General features: G+C 33.0%; 1 protein-coding gene across 18 annotated transcripts in view; it reads right to left on the bottom strand.

The window, feature by feature from the left end:
- The window catches only part of SSBP2 (single stranded DNA binding protein 2), a gene marked incomplete at its 3' end in the record, with an annotated part of 228,385 nt that overhangs the window by 38,929 nt on the left and 171,905 nt on the right, over positions 1–17,551 (bottom strand). For 14 of the 18 annotated variants that reach the window (XM_080682637.1, XM_080682639.1, XM_080682635.1 and 11 more), the window contains 3 exons: positions 15,471–15,530; positions 4,613–4,679; positions 4,248–4,318 (listed from right to left, as the gene is read on the bottom strand). In XM_080682637.1, the coding sequence (XP_080538763.1) occupies positions 4,248–4,318; positions 4,613–4,679; positions 15,471–15,530 (198 nt within the window). The remainder of the gene's footprint in view (positions 1–4,247; positions 4,319–4,612; positions 4,680–15,470; positions 15,531–17,551) is intronic. The other 4 variants (XM_080682643.1, XM_080682642.1, XM_080682631.1 and 1 more) reach the window with 1 other exon arrangement.

The following is a 17,551-nucleotide window of genomic DNA, read 5'->3' as shown; positions in this document are numbered from 1 at the left end:
ACTCTTCTTCCCCTCATCCCAACTACATCCTGAAACCTCCTGAGTATCTTGTGGTTCGGAAACAAGCAATACAAATGTACTCATGTTAACTCATGTGCTGTGGCCTTCTGTGTAGTAGGTGCTAAGATGACAAGGAAATAGTCAATGAAGAAAGTCTGTTAACTCTAGAGAGTAAGCCACAGTTTATAAATAATTTATTTACTTACATGCTATTCTCATTGTTTATTTCTTTTACTTTCAGAAAATCTTAAACATCCTGATTTTGTGTGCTACGGGACAGTAGAATGGTTTCTATTCACACTTTGAGTCAGGGGTTAAAAGGATAGCTATTTCCTTACCCTCTGGATCAAGCATGGTGGAGGCAGCGATAGTATTAGCAAGGAGAAGAATGTCATTGGGAAAAAATCTGAATGGTAAAGTGTAATAGAAATGCTACACAAGCAAAGTTTCCCCTTAGTTTTGGTCTTAGAAGATCTGCGTTTTATAGTATCAAGGAAAACATTAGTCTTCCTCATAGCTCTGGACACAGAAAGACATGGGTTTGAATCTCATTTGCCCCTGCCCCATTTCCTCTGATCCTCTTTCTACATGTGTGATCTTGGGCCAGTGATCCTCCCAATGATCCGCTCCACCTTAATTTCCTTATCTACAGAGTGATAACTTCTTTTCTCTTGTAAGCTTGTGGGAGGATAAAATGAAATCGTATAAACACCTATGATAGTGCTTGGTATATTAAAAGCATAAAACCTGGTGCTCCAAAATTATAGTTGCTATTTTTTTGTCACCATTAATAAGGGACCAACTTTAAATGAGTTCTCATCAGCTTCCCTTGAGCTCTCAAGCCTAACAGAATTACTTAGCTTCTCTATGTAATGACTCCCTGATAGAGTATGCATATTTCCTTTCTACATTTTTTTTCTGCTGCATAATAGTTTTTCTTTATGTTTCTGCTCCTCCTGCTAAACAGTGAGCACCTTGAAGGCAGAGTCTGTTTTACTCTTCTTGGTATACCCAGTGCTCAAGTGTCACAGGAAGTAAGAAATTATTCAACTTATAATTTGATAGGTTTATAAAATATTTACATTTTGCGATTAATTTGAAGCAAAAAGAAAACAGGAATATAAGAAAGAATAACAACTAGCTTTCCAAGTGGTATCAACAAAGGCAGAATAGAAAGAGCTAATTTAGAATCGCTGAATTTTAAAGTTTATGGCAGCTATACAATTCCATCTGGTTAATCTCACTCCCAATGCAATGTTCCTGACAAAATGGCTCTTCAGACGCTGCTTGGAAAGTTTACAGAGTTTTTCCATGATTGGGCAGTTTAATTTCTAGAAATTTCTCCCTTATCCTGAACTGAATTCTACCTCGATCTTATATTTGAAAATACAGAAATCCGTTTACTCTCTTTACATGACAGCCCATCACGTATTTCCATCTCACCATTTCTCCACCTCAAATATCTGAGTTGGAAATCATGGTATGCTTTCATTTGTATGTAAATCAGTTAGCCTTTAGATTTCTAGAAGAACTAGAAATAGTTGGGTAGTCTCGGTGAATTTTTCTGTTAATTACATGGCACCTGCTGAGCATAGAACACAGACAAGCTAAGCACAAAAGCAAGTAAAAAATTGACTTCAGAATTTGGTATTAGGAAAGCGATTTTTTCTTGATTAAATAGACAATTTTGCTTTTCTATTAAAAAGATAGTGATAACATTTTTAAAAAAATCATGTGTTACCACTGAACTTTTAATTTAAATAGATTAATAGGTGGGAAAAATATGCCAGGATTTAGAGCAAACTTGATTTCTCCATCCATGCAATAAACATTAATCACATGTTTACTATTGTCCTAGGGGTGTACTTTGCCTAAATCAGCATTGTATAAGAATCATTAGACAATCTGTAATTCTTTGTCCCAGTAGTTAAATTGTTCCAATAGGTAACTATGATCCCTCCTCACCACACTGATCTAAAGCTCAAAAAATAGCAATAGTACCTATGATAAGAACAAGATGTATATTTTGTTTGTGCATAAAGCCAGAAACAAGATTATGCTTCTATAATTCAACTACAAAAAAAGCAGGTGCATTCCACTCTTAGGTGGCATCTGTATGATTAAATGTCTGTTATGAAAGTTTCTTTCAAGAAACAAAGCTAACCTTTATTACACATTTCACAGTTTATAATGCCCGTGTTTTATATACCAGGTGTTATGAGTAAATACCTCACAAGAATTCCCCATTCCAAATGATTTTTACCTCACTTTTTATTTATTATTCATTCATATGATTCCTGTTTTCATTTAAGTAAATGATATATATAAATACTTTCTTTAGCCTTTTATACTTTTTATATTGTGATTTTACAAAATGAGTGTAGGTATTTCTGGCTTCTTAGGTAAACTCACACAAAACATTTTATTTCCCTCAAATTATATAGAAATAGATAGCAAGGATACCAATTCAAATGGAAGAAATAAACTACTTTCTTTGGGTTTGAATATGCAAAGAAAGAATTCACACTTACATGATAAACTTACTTATTAAAACTCATTAATAAGAGATTACTCACCATAAATATGCTATCTTACATTGAATTTTTTACTTGTAACAAAACATACAGCTATTTATAAACCAAAACATAGACCAGTATGCTTTGTATTTCAAACACGGCAAAACAGACTCTTAAATCAGACTCTAGTTTTCAAACTATGAAAAATATTGGTCTAGGAATGACAAAAGCTTAAAGAGGAGCTACCTGAAAAATAAGTGAACTGAATTAAGTCTGATTAAATTATAAGCATGCAGTTTTGATGTGTCTTTAAAATATATCTATTATGGAAATCTTCTGGAAAAAAAAGCCTTTACATTCTGTGTAGCCAAATTGGTTGGCTTAGTTCATTAAATATTTAGTTTATTAAAAACTTCTGTATATTCAATCTAAGAAATATCCTATACATTTTATGAATTCTAATTACTATTAATAGCTTATGATGGTTGGTCACAAATTATTATTGCTAACATGAGTAGTAACAGGGAAAATAATTTAAATATCGAAATCAGATTTTTATAAGATCTTAAGAAAGCACATAAAGACTGAGCCTAAATGAAAGAAATTATTTTTTTTTCTGACTGAGTATCTCACATATATTTAATTTAATGATAGAAATTATTCTTTCCTGACCGAGCATCTCACTATCTCACATAGTATTTTTCCCCATGTAATATGGTATTTCTGAAAAATTAGGTTATATGCACTTCATGTTTCAATATAGTTCATACATTTATTACTGTATGTTGGTTAAAAACTCCTAGGCCTAAGTCACATCATCTGGGTGTTAGATTCTAAATCTCTGACTCCTTTGGCCACACAACAAAATCTTAATTTTTTAAAAGTAGATACATGAGACAATTCCTAAAACTGTCACTAATAATGCTTTTCTTGAAAAGGACAAATAAAATAAATTAATTCATTCTTTTAACCAGGGTTATGACATGCTAACCGCTGACCCATGAGGTAGAAATTTTAATTTCTGGATTTGGATTAGTTTCTTTGAAATATAACATAAAATTAATTTCTACCCCACGTAGTTTTCACAAGGAAGACAAAAAAGATATTTCAGCCAAAATAAATAATACCCTAGAACAGCATACTTAAAAAATGTCACCAACAGCTGGGATAGATTTGACCTCAGAGTATACTTCTGGGACATTTTGATAGAGAAATAGGCTAACATCTGACGTTTACTGATAGCACTATGCTTGTTCAGCAAGACAAATTCCCAATGGTTATTTTCAAATGATTCTCTATTATTTCCATATTCTATAAAGAAATATGGTAGTATAAAATAGTCAATGACATCCTCCAAAAGACAGAGAAATATTTTATACTGCTTATTTTAATATTTTTAATCATTTAATTTATCTGGCTGTTATCTTTTATAACAATTTTCTATAAATTTTTATGTATTTCCTCAATATAACTAACAAAAGGGTAATAGTTATCTTTTTATAATAACTACTTTAATGTATTTTCTCAAATGTACTGAATGCATATGTGACAGCACCTATAAATATGGTTTGCTGCTACATCAATTTGGACATTACAGATACTATATTCTCAAGAGCCTAACAACTGTATTATATCAAGCCTTTAAGGCATACAACAAAAGCCAGGAAATAACATAGTTTGTTTATATAAAGTAAAGGCAAAAAACTCAGCATTTACTTTCTGATTATTTACCTGTGGTCCTAAGGGCACCATTCCTCTTGGAGGAGTCATTCTCTGCATTGGCCCACCCATATTTGGATGTCCTAAAATAAAAGTAGGAAGGTATTAGCTAGGAAATGAGCACGGGTGCCAAACCAGAGGGCAGGAGTCTCCTCTCTGCGTGGTGCTTAATTATTCTGTTTCTCATGTTATCACTGCCTTCATCATTATGCATAATTAAGACGTAGCTAAAAATATAAATCACTTGGCCATGCCATCTGCAAAAATGCAACTGGTATAATTATGGAAGATTTATTCAAATAAAAAATTCTTTAAAAAAATAAAAGATTTCCTTTGAGATTCTGCACATCTATTTCACTTTTACTTTAAACAATCACCTTGTTGTCGAGTTGGGTCCATTCCACTGGGAAGTAATGGCTGACTTCCTGGGACACCTCCAAGTGCCTAGCATTTTTAGTGAAAACAAAATAAAAAGCAATACTGTAAATATTTATAAAACAAGGGCTTTAACAATTCTCTTTTAAAATTCCTATAATTACAGAATGCATTTGATTATTTCACAAGATTTGTTATATTTTACATTCATTTATAAATTTTATAGGTCTATAAACCTAATATAAGTTCTTAGTTCTAAAATTATTCTGTTTTTGCCCAATTTTGTGGCAAGCAAAGTAAGTATTTTGGGGGAACAAACATCTAGGCAAAAGTTGTCCTACATTTTTCAAATAAGTATAATGCCTTTGCTCCAAATTAACTTACTAAGGGTACTGAGATAAGTAATTTTGCTTCTTAAATATAAGCTCTGTTTCTACAGATTCTTTTACTCATTTGGGATTGCAAGAGCAGCAGGACTAAAATGCCAAGGGGCTAATGAATACTTTTTTGTAGTCACATTTTCCCTAAGAAACTATTAATAAAAATAATATTCCAATTAAGTTCACACGATTTGGCTGCATCAAAAAGTACAAGTAGAACGGAAAAAGATGGAGATTAACAGGCAGAGCTTATTTATGCGGGTGCAAAGCAGGATACATACTGAGCTGCATGTTTCCATAGTTGTCTGAGCAGCTGTTAGAGCTGAACAAAGCTATAAGTGATTTAAGCCCATTGATCTTATGAAGTATATGTGCATACACATATATACATAATCCTGACAACTGGCTAGATTTTATAAAGATTCGTTAATTCAACTTTAAGCAGGATAAATCTTATCCAATTACTTAAAATTTCAAGTTATTTCAAAAGAATTTAATATGAAAGAATTTATATATGTAGATCAGAACTCTTTACTTAACAATCACTTAGGATGCAGTAGAGAGCTGCCATTTCTCAAGCCATTTTATAATTACTTGAATTTTTTTGCTTACAAGCACACTCAATACATATTTATTGAATTCCTGCTTAACCTTTCCAGCCTAATTTCTTGCCATTGCCACACTGATATTCTAAGTTCCATCCATACCAAATTTCTTTCCGTTTTTTCAATTCATGCATTCAAGCAACAATCATATCTAATTGTCAATCATCAAAAACAAAATAAAATAAGAACTAAAACTAGACTATCTCTCCTCTCAAGGTGCTCACAGACCCTTAAGTGCCTATTGCTGACATATTTTAGATCCCAGATTCCGGATCACTTCCTAACAAAATTCTTTCCTACAAACCCAGTCTGGGGTAAATTTTCCTTCTATTTGCTTTAAAATATGTGTAATTGTTTTTAAAGTTCAAACTTAGAGGAAAATTGCACAATTGGTATAAAGATTTCCATACACCCTGACACAGATTGCCCAACTGTTGACATTTCACCACATTTGCTCCATCGCCCTTTCTCCTTCTTTCTCTATGCTTTTATCCTAAGTCATTTCAGAACCAATTGAGAGCAAGTCACAAATATTGTCTCCATCACATCAAAGTACTGCAGAGTATAATTTCTAAACATGGATATTCTCCTATATAACCACAACACAACTCCTCAAGACAGGAAATCCACAGATACAATACTACTGTCCAAGCCATAGACATCATGCAAATTTTGCCATTTGTCTAAAAAATGTTTCTTTTTTCTTTCTGGGACCAGGACCTCAATGAACACATTTTGTATTTAGTTGTCATATTTCTTCATGCGATTCTAAGCAGTAATAATTCCTTAGCCTTTCCCTATCATGTCCTCAACAGTTTTAAAGAGAATGAATATTAAAATTCTACAGGAGGATCTGATGTCTCTTTATGACCTCCTAGACTAAGGTAATTTTTTTTTTTGTTTTTTTTTGTTTTTAATCAGGAGCACCACAGAAATGGGGCAATGCTCTTCTTGGTAAAGATTACCTTAGAGAGCACATGATGTTGACTGATCCCACTACTAGTGATTGGCTTTTTAAAAAAATATATTTTAATTGATTTCAGAGAGGGAGAGGGAGAGATAGAAACATCAATGATGAGAGAAAATCACTGATCAGCTGCCTCCTGCATGACCCCACTGGGGATCAAGCCTGCATTGGGGGCATACACCCTGACCTGGAAACAAACCATGATCTCCTGGCTCATAGGTCGACGCTCAACCACTGACCCACACTGTTGACTTTCATCACCTGATTGTGCTGGTCTCTGCTAGGTTTCTACACCATAAGATCATTATGTTTCCTCTTTGTAATTGATTACTTTTAATATTAGAGCTATTCCAAGTTGTCAATATCCCACTCATTAATTGTTTATCAACCCACCAGCTTAGCATCCACTGACAACTCCTAAACACTATGATAGTTGCCAAATATATTCTTTCTAGGCTTATAAACTGGTATTCCAACTGTAAGGAAGAACTTTCCTTTTTTTCTTATTTTAGTATAGACTTACTGATTCCTATTATATTCAATATGTTGTAATCTATTACTGTCATCGCTTACTTTAATATTCATAAATGCTCGTCATATTTTGAGCATTTCCTTACTGGCAAAAGATGTTCCAGGTTCATCTCATACTTTTTCTGGCTTAGTTTTGGAATAATCTTTTCTCCAAAGGGCTCTGATTCCTCCCAGTGAAGAACGGTGTATAGGCATCCAGACATGGGTTCTCCAGAGTGTGTATTATTAATTGGGGGCACTGCTTTTAGGTCCCCTCGGTAGATTCTGAGCTTAAAAAATCTACGTATGTATGTGTATATGCGCACATATCTACATCGATGACTAACATCCCTCCTCTCTGTGTGGTATATATACATACCAAAAATTTGTACTAACACCGATTCAGCACCTCCAATTCTAATCCAAAACCTTAGGTTTTTAGCTTTTTTCCTTCTATGTTTCTATTTTCTCCAACAGTGAGAAACCAACTTTAATTATCTTCAATATTTTTTTACTTATTTGCTTAATCAATGTGTTTATTTGTTCAATAAAACCAATCTCACAACCACAATGGCCATTTGTTCTTTTTGCTATGTCTGTGTGACTCCCCACTGCCTCCCTGAATGTTTGAGCATGCAGGGAAGGTAAAGGCTTTGTATGTGCTTTTGTAGGATCTTATACCTCACTTTCATAGAACTTAAATATGATCATAGTTTGTTTTCTTCTCTATATCTCCAATAGACTATAAGTTCTGAGAGAGTATGGAACCTATTTGTGCCTCTTGGCTCAGAATAACCAATATTTATTTAAGGAATAGGGTGTAAATTGGACAATTTTAGGAATCATCAGTGATAAAATCATAAGAATGGAATAGACTTCAAAGAGAAGGAAAAAAAGATCAAATACATAATTATTTAGAAATACCAAAGGGAGATAGAAAAGGAAACTGAAAGGGAATAGGTATGAAATTAAGAGGGGGACCAAGACCAACATTTCAGAAAGCATGAGGGGAGTTTCAAGAAGGAAGAACTGGCCAACTCTGTCAAAAGTCATAAAGAAGGGAAATAAGTCAGACAGAAAGGTCAAGAATCATATGATTTCACTCATATGTGGGATATAAAACTGAAAACAACAAATGAACAAACAAGAAAAGCAAACCATAGTATGATGGTTACCAGGGGGGAGGGAGTTTTGGGGAAAGTAAAGGTTAAAGGGGGTCAAATATATGAGGATGAAAGAAGATATAACTCTGGATGGTGAATACACAATGCGATATGCAGATAATGTATTATAGAATTGTACATTTGAAACCTATAATTTTATTAATCAATGTCACCCCAATATACTTAATAAAAAGAGACATTTTAGACAAAAAATGAATTAGGAGGACAGACTATATATGACTAATCAACATATATTATTTTCAATTGTGAGTTTGAAGTTCTTGCTTTTGTAAGTCTCTAAGTGGTTAATTTTATACTCTGGACTTCGATTCTGAATTTCTGAATCTCACTGGACATGCTATGTTTTATCACAGGAAACCATTTTCTTCCAAATTCTGCTTTCTGTTGTTTATCTTGGATTACCAGAAGAATTGACAAGTCTTTCTCTGTTTCTAGTCATTATTTAAAAATTTAACATAATCCTACAGAAATTTTGATCAATGTCATGTCTTTCAAAAGTCTGTCTTTTAGAATAAGTAAAATCTTTAACTTTTAAAACACTTTTATCAGTCCTGGAATGACAGACAAGGGCATAAAAGGGCATAATTGCTGCATTCTTTAAACCATTAATATCAGGGGAAAAACAAATTTATAAATCTTGTTGATATCATTTTCATATTTTTAACATGTTAAATGTACTCCATTCAGACTTGTTTAATAAAAAATTTTGGCATACATTCTTCGTTCTATAAAAGATCTTCACTCTGACAGACAAAATAACACTCATGATAGAGGTGTTTAATAATAACCAGCATAATATTAACAACAATGGACACTTGTCAGATGGTATATTTGTGTCAGGAATTGTGTTACGCTCTTTAAATTTATTAATTCATTCAATGCTTACAATAATACTATGAGGCTATTATTAATGCTTTTTTATTATGAGAAACTGAGCTGTAATATATAAGTAATCTGTTTATTTGTCCACAGTTATACTATTGTTAAGTAGCAAAGCCAGGGCTTCAAATCAGATCAACATACTCCAAAAGTTCTAAATGATAAGCTTTAAATTTTAGAATTTAAAAAGGATTAAGTAATACAAAATTTATTAAAACAGAAATACTTAAATGAAGGAATTTCTTTTTAAAAAGATTTTTTATTCATTTTTAGAGAGAGGAAGGGGGAGAAAGAGAGAAACATTGATGTGAGAGCGAAACATCCACCAGCTGCCTCCTCCATGCCCCCCACCAGGGATTGAGCCTGCAACCTGGGTAGAATTGGTAACCCTTTGGTGCACAGGATGATGCCCAACCAACTGAGCCACACTGGCCAGGGCAGGAATTTCTTGATTCAAACAAGAATTATTTCATTTACAAAGAACATTAAATCAATGTTAAGCCCCTCTAGGAACTTGAAATTATGGTGTATATTTCCTTGAATATCACCATATAGTCTACTCATTGAGACTAAATGTTCAATGATGAGGGAAAACATTTGTTCATTTCTAAAGTTTTTATGATATAATTCAGTTAACAATTTTAATGTACGCAAATTTTTAATGGGCCTCCTCAATTATATGAAATGAAATAGAATAATATAAGCAAGAAAATTTAGAACTAGAAGGGATTTTAGAAATACCTGAATCCACTCTCATTTGACTGGTAAAAAATATCAAGACCCAGGTTAAGTTACTTGCTCCAAAGTGACTTGCTGGGCATTTCTAGCATTTGGACCTAAGATGCTTCACACAATTAAGGTCCTTTCAACAACATCACTGTCTTTTTTTTATAAAAAGGCAGTATGAATAGAATAGATATTGAAGTACAGAAATATTATAGTCAGTGTAGCAAGGTATTTGTCTCCAAAGCACAACTCATCATATGATATATATTTACTTATTTTTCTTTTTTTCTGTATTGCAGTCACTGTAACTGCAAGGTCTAATACTTAGCCCTTTGCCACATGTGGCTATTTAAAATAATTAAAAATGACTAAAGTTAAAATTTTTGTTCCTCAGTCACTCTGGCCACATATCAAGTGCTCACAGGTGCTCAAAGCACTAAAGCTCCTGTGTATGACAGTGCCAGCTCAGAACATTTCCATCATCCCAGGCAGTGCTGCATTAGAATGCCAGGTCCACAAGAAGAGAGATTTTCATTAGTTTGTTTACTGATGTGGCCCCACATCTGAAATTGTGCCTGGCACATAGTAAACCTCAACAGATATTGGTTGAATGACTGAATATTTCTAAAGGAGATTTTGTACAGCTCTATGAAATGTCCAATCAAAAATATGGCAATGCAATTTTTTCCCCATTGGCTTACATCCTAAAAGGATGTAACAAAACAGCTGTAAAATAATTAGATATGTTTTGAGAAAAGTAATAAAATAGTAAAAAAAAAAGCTCTATATAACTGTAACTTAAATTAAGACTGCACAGCATTCGCTATGTAAATTTTTCTTTGTTTGGGAAGGAGAATGAATTTCTTTTTGTCAGACACTGAATTTGTTAATTTCCTTTGTCCTATAATGGTAGAAACTGGTTGGAAATACATATATCCAAGAAAACTCTCATAATTCAAATTCATAAAGAAATAATACATTTTTCTTTTTTAGATTTCACATAGTAATTTAAATACATTAATAGTATAATTATCACTAAGAAACAAATAAATAAGGAGATCCCAGTTGATAGAAAGGGATATTTTTGAACTGGCAAAGAAAGTTACTTCATGCTTTCATCATTAACCACTAATTTATGTTAAACACATGCAACATATTTAATTTTTAAAGTTAGAGATTTGCTGTAGTTATCTTCCTTACAATTTTAGCTATAAGACTCCCACTATTTACTCAATGTAGAACATATTTCTTTTTATGCAGCTGAAGTCTTTCTCTTATGTTTTCATATTGTCATTAAATAAAAGTCAAATTCTACACATGAAAAAATGTTACAAAGAAAATTATTGGTAAAGGAAATGCTAAATAGCATTTATCCTGGATAAGAGAACATGTGAAAAAGAGTAAGTATGTTAGTATGTAACGTGTTTAAAATACCTTGGTTATATGGGACTACAGTAAATTTATTTTCAGTATTAAAGTAAATGTCCCAATGATTTTTTTTTTCCTGCTCAAATGCCTGCTGATTTTTTCCCTACCTGAAAAGTGATGAAGTAAAGCCTTTTTAAGATTTATCTATACTCAGCATCCATTATATTTTTCCTCTTATATTGTAAAAACTATACATTCAATATTAATGAAGGATAAGCTTACATATTGAATAACCAGAACTAATATATTTTTTCTAGTCACAAATTATTACCTGCTCAATACAAACTTTAAAAATAAAAAAATCATTCATAATCTTACCACTCAGAAATAAAGGATATAGTCCTTATACTCTTTGTGACAAATGTATATTTCTGGATGGAGGCACATGAGTGGAGGAAATTCGCTGAATATGTACAGTAATATAGCAAAGGTGATGTACTATATACATCTTGTGCTTTCTTTTTCACATTTATTAATAGATCATAAACATTTTATCATATCTATAAATTTAATTCTATAGCATGCCCTTTAATAGGTGCATACTATTCATGATTTAGATATATCATAATTTATTTAACCACCTATCTATTACTAGAGGCCCAGTGCACAAATTTGTGCACGGGTGGGGTCCGGTTGGCCCAGCCCCAATTGGCGGATTGGGGCCAGGCCTGTCAGGAGGAGGAGATGGCGGAAAGTTGGCTGGCTGGCCCGCCCTGATTGGGACCCTATCAGGACCGGTCCAGCTGGGGGTAGGGACTGTGGGTGATTGGCAAGAGGGCCACGCTCCTGATTAGGGTGGGGTAGCCGATTGGGGGTGGGGCCGGCCATGGGGAGGGGCCATGGTTGGTTGGCTGGCCAGCTCTGCCCCTGACGGGAGTGAAGGGACTGATCAAGGGCAGAGCTGGCTAGGGGGAGGGGCCACGGGCAAATTGGGGTGGTGGGGGCCCATCAGGGGTGGGGCTGGCTGGAGGGAGGGGCCACAGGCTGTTGGCCTTCTGGCCCCGCTCCCTATTGGGGTAGAAGTGGCAATTGGAGGGGGGGGATGGCTGGGGGGGAGGGGTGCAGGAGGTTGGTGGGCTGGCCCTGCCCCCTATTGAGGTGGAGGGGGCTGGCTGGCTCCACCCCCCGATCCGGCTGGTTCGCTGGCCGCAGTGGGCATCATACCGACCGGTCATTCTGGTCATTATGGCATTCATGTCACTGGCTTTTTATATATATATAGATTGGACAAATATTTTCGAGAGTTGTAGCAAAATAGTTAGATGTTATGTGCTTTTGAATACCCAAATCAGCTTTTGAATATAAAATTGTCAATAGCATTAATTATGCGTTATTTCTATTCACATACCTGTTGACAGAGTTTTAGGAATGGTCAGAAATAGAGTATAAATTCTCAAAATTCTACAGGATCAATAAATCAATAGTTTATTCTTGGTGTTACTCATTAACAGTGTATATTTCTGGCTGCCTTGGTTTTCTCAGCATGGTGTTGAATGAATATTGTGAATTTTTCTGATTAGACTTTTTATCTATGAGAAGGATAAAGACCTGCTCTACTCCAGGTTGTGGACACTTCAACACGAATGGCCTATTCTGACAGCTGAACCAATTCCAGTGTAAAACTGTAGAGTAAAAAATGATTTTTGGACTTAACATCTGTGCTTCATATGTTTTCTCATGTATATTTATTCTTTACCAAATTGTATATTTTTGTAAGTTGACTTTCCTTTCATCCTTTTAGAGACTCCTTCATATACTTTTTGGCATAGTGATATTATACCATATTCTAAATACCCAGTCCTATGAATATACAAACAATATAAATATAAACTATTGTGAATTTAGTCCAGAACCATGAAAACCATCTCAGGAGACCTTCTATTAAAATCTATAGTATAATCATTAAAAATTCTGAAGGATCTTGTTTATTAAAAAAATGTCTATTAACATATTCCAAATGAATAGTCAACACCATTAAAGAGGTTAATATTTCACCTTTTATTTTCTTAGACATAATCTATCAATAAAACAAAATGTCATTAGTTTATGATCACTATAAATGAAGACCAAATAAAAACTATTTAATATATTTGTGGTTTTTTATACATCATTTGAATTAATCATCAAAAACAGTTTCGCCAAATCTACTTTAATGACTATATAATGAAACTGAAAAACTGTTTTGTTGCTTGAAAGGGTCATGCTCCTAAATAGGTTAAACATTTCCTAAAACTGTATGTTTACACTATTAACAGAATTTATATGCTTAGAAAATTATTTTTAAAAATAGTATAAATGTAAATTATTATACATTTGAAAGTTATATGTTTAAATTAATAAAGTTAACTAAATATTTGTTGTTGCAGGGACAAAAAAGGAGCCACTCAGAGAAGAGCACAGTTGTTTTAAAATATCCTTAGGTAAAGACTTTGAAATTCTTGAGGAAAAAGAGCTGTATCATAACTCTTTATTACCTTTAATTCTTTAATTGCCTCTTTTATAAATCCAGATGCATTATAAACTTGTTCTTTAAAAAAAATCTAGATTTACAACTCCACATGCCCACAAACAACCCACTCCTCTTCCTAAAGTGTTTCGTGCTATCGGTCTCTATAGCTATGGAGCCTAGCACAGTGTCTTATAAATAGCCGACATTTCAACAAGGTCAAATGGATGCAACTCTAATGATTCTGTCAGATTTTCATCATTGATATGGAATACATGGAAGTCAAAATTCTAACAATACACTACTACAAGACATACATATTTCTTTCAGATTTTCAGGAACCTCTTAGATGTATGTAACATACACAGTGAAGGATGGGAAGTCTGAAACACCATGAAGACTTCAATAAAAGATGCAACTTCTTGTCTTTTGAAAAGAAATTTAAAAGACTCAGGCACCTATATAAGCAGACATGTCAATATATACAGGTTCACCCACAGAGAAAACAAAATTCCCGTATGTTCGAACACTTGGCATCTGTGCACGTCTCTTTCTTATTTCATGCATGTTCCCACAGCCCCATGTTCTGAATGTAAATTCAGTCTGAAGGAGAAAACTCCTCCAGCTGCTAATGTGAGGACTTCCAGCATTGCTTCCTGCTTAACGCTGTCCCCGGGGAGTGAAAGGGGGTGCTGGCACTCCTTACTGTGCACCAGAAGCAGAGAACCAGCAAACTAGGACACTTCAAGGACTCTGCATAATTTCAGTAAGAGCTGAGAGAGAAGCAGACTCTGTTGCTATAAAATGTATTAGGAAGCACAACTTTCTTATCTTGTTGGTCAGGAAGGAAAGTGAAAATAAAGCACAAGAATGAAAAAGAGAACTTATTGTGATAACGGGTTTACTTTAAATCTGGGAAAATGCTGAGGTATACAAAAATAGAATTAGAGAAAGTGACAAAACAATTATCTTGACATAACTACTGCATACAGTTAAACATTTAATTTATTTTTGTGTTATCTGTATCCTAAAATTAAACTATATACTTCTTGCAAGTAAAAATTACGCTTTATTTGTTTCAGCAAATAAATATTTATGATGCTGATAAAAAACAAAAAAACTATCCAAGGACAAAAGTTTATAAAATCTCAGAGCTTCTTTTTGGTAAAAAGTTGGAAGATTCATTGTTAATTATTTATGAATAGATCTAACCCTTCTAGAAGCAGCTAATTATATGCCTGGTATGTCAATATAATTGGGCAAAATTGATATAAATATTATAGCCATAATACTGAAAACATATTTGAAAAATAGACCAAAGTATGTTCATAGAAAAGTTTATTGCCATCCTTTAAATGAGAGTATAACCAGCATTTATGAAAATTATACATATTTAAAAATTAGGCTCAAAGTACATGGTAGACTCCAAGAGTCAGCAAACTTTGCAGGTCTCTCTCATGATCACTTGATCTTCCTTCGAAGCCATAGACAATACATAAATGAATTAAGTGTGGCTGTGTTTCAATGAAACTTTATTTACAAAACAGTCATCCAACCTATGGATCGTGGTTGGCCAACCCTTGAAGTAGATTATATATTACTAGTAGTAGCATTAAATGGGATAAAGGATAATTTAATATTTTCATAGGTAAAAAACATTTGTGACATTTTCCAGGTCTTTAATGATTCTTAAACAAACAAACAAACAAAAACTTAAGTAGCACAGAAATCTTACCTGGTTAGGTATCCTCAATGGGGGCCTTGGACCTCCAGGGTACCGAGGTGACATAAAAGGCTATTGAAATAAAACAAACAAATAAACAAAACCAACCAAACAAACACATAAAAAACCAGCCCAGTGTAAAATACGGATCTGAAAATAAACTGCTTTAAAAATTTTTAGAATTATACAAAACATAAATCAATTTACTTCCATATGTGATTGCTTTCAGTAGAATAAATGCTTTGAAAAAAATTATCATTATATTTTATTTTTCTGTAGCCTATCTGGAAAATTTTCTGAGAAAACTGTAAAAAACACCAAAATGACTAAAGTATAGTAAAAAAAAAAATTAAATGTGAATTATTATTAAGGTAATGATATCTAATTGGCAAAAAGAATTAAGAAATTTAGACAACTGAAGCTCAAGGATTTCAGGAAGAGGTTTACTGGCTACATCATTATACAAATTGGGTTCTAAGTATATACTTTTGACTGAACTATCCAGTTTTGCTATCAATTTCCTTTAATAATTTTAAAATTGCCAACTTTCTTCACCTTTTCTTTTGTAGTTCTGTTTAACATGATAAAGAGACTTCTTTTCTAAGAGTCACTGTGGTAAAAAGAGCTTTGGCTTTACTTCATCAAGGGTTTGTTGTGATTCAAAATTGATTATAAATGTTTAAAGTTGAAATTTTTTATATATTTTGAGCCTAGCAGATTATGAAGTGTGTACCTTTAACAAAAATTGGTCTCATATTAAAATCCTATTCAATTTATGTTGTTAGATGAATCAGAAGCTGCTAAGATATGTTGACTCTGTTAGTCCAAGAACTGTCTGAAAAACATCCTAAAAGTGTCATTTCAGTGATTAGTCAATGTTGAGTGGAAGGAAAATATTTTTGATCAGTCAGATTTGGGCACCAAAATTTTTGAAGTTATTCCGAAAATTGTTAAAAATTCAATGTCTATTATATTTTGTATAATATAATTTTGTCTACTTATATCACAATACTTAAATGTAAGATTATTCCTTATATGGAACATAAGCAAATTATCAACTATAAAGTGTTGAATATTATAAAGTAAAATATTAAGAATGAACTATTATAAATAAGTCAATTTAACAAAGGCTTGGGCAAGCCAGATTTATAGTACTTTATATAATTAAATTCCACATTTATAATGTATTTTCTAGAAACATTTTTAGAAATTAGGTCTGTAGTTCATGGCTACATATATTTCTCAGGGCTATTTTAAAAGTAGCATCTGAAAAATAAAATCCTAACATATTTAGGCTATAAAGCATTTTTAATATTAAATTAGTGTTGTTATGACATAAGCTCTTAATATTCAGAGCTTACATTACATTAAGTTTTCTGTTAACCACCTACGTCCTCAATTGCTTACTTGTTGAGGTAATGACACAGCAACAGAACCCAAAAGAGTTTGCATACTAGCAACTGAGAATATTCTATACAAATATTTGTACTTCACTATTCAGAAATTAATCTATTTTCAAATATAATTTAAGATAGTAAAATAAATTTAATTTATTTATGGTAAAATATTAATCTAAGAGATTTCCTGTAACAATATAAAATCCACCTACTGACAGACGTGAATACTCTCTACCTTAATAACCTCAGAAGAGTAGGTTCTTCAAAAAAGTCTTTGGCTATGAAATGTGCTTACTCTTTATATTTGGTGCAAAAAAATTTTTTTTAATAGTTTGGGCATCAAATTTTGCATAAAGGTGTCATGAGGTGAATCAACATTTTAACTGGAAAATCTTCCCCTTGAGAAAGTTATTCCTGTGTGTGCAAAACGCATTTGACTAGAAGTCAAAGCTCTGGATTCTAGCTTTTGCACTCCCACTAATTAACAGAGGGGCCTGAGCCAATAACCTTTCAGTGCTTTAGTTTTTTCAACCTTTAATGAGTGAGTTGGACTAGATGATCTCTAAAGTCCCTTAGAAAAACCAATAAAATAAAACCCATGATTCTGTGTTGATTATTCCCAGCATTACCTTTAAGTATAAATATTAGTATATTGTAAATATCTATAAGTATTTGAAGTGTGTGGGAGTGGGGAGA

This window comes from Plecotus auritus, assembly GCF_963455305.1.
Source record: "Plecotus auritus genome assembly, chromosome: 7".
Taxonomy (NCBI): Eukaryota; Metazoa; Chordata; class Mammalia; order Chiroptera; family Vespertilionidae; genus Plecotus; species Plecotus auritus.
The sequence above is the reverse complement of the archived record's forward strand: the minus strand, read 5'-3'. Positions and strand labels throughout refer to the sequence as shown.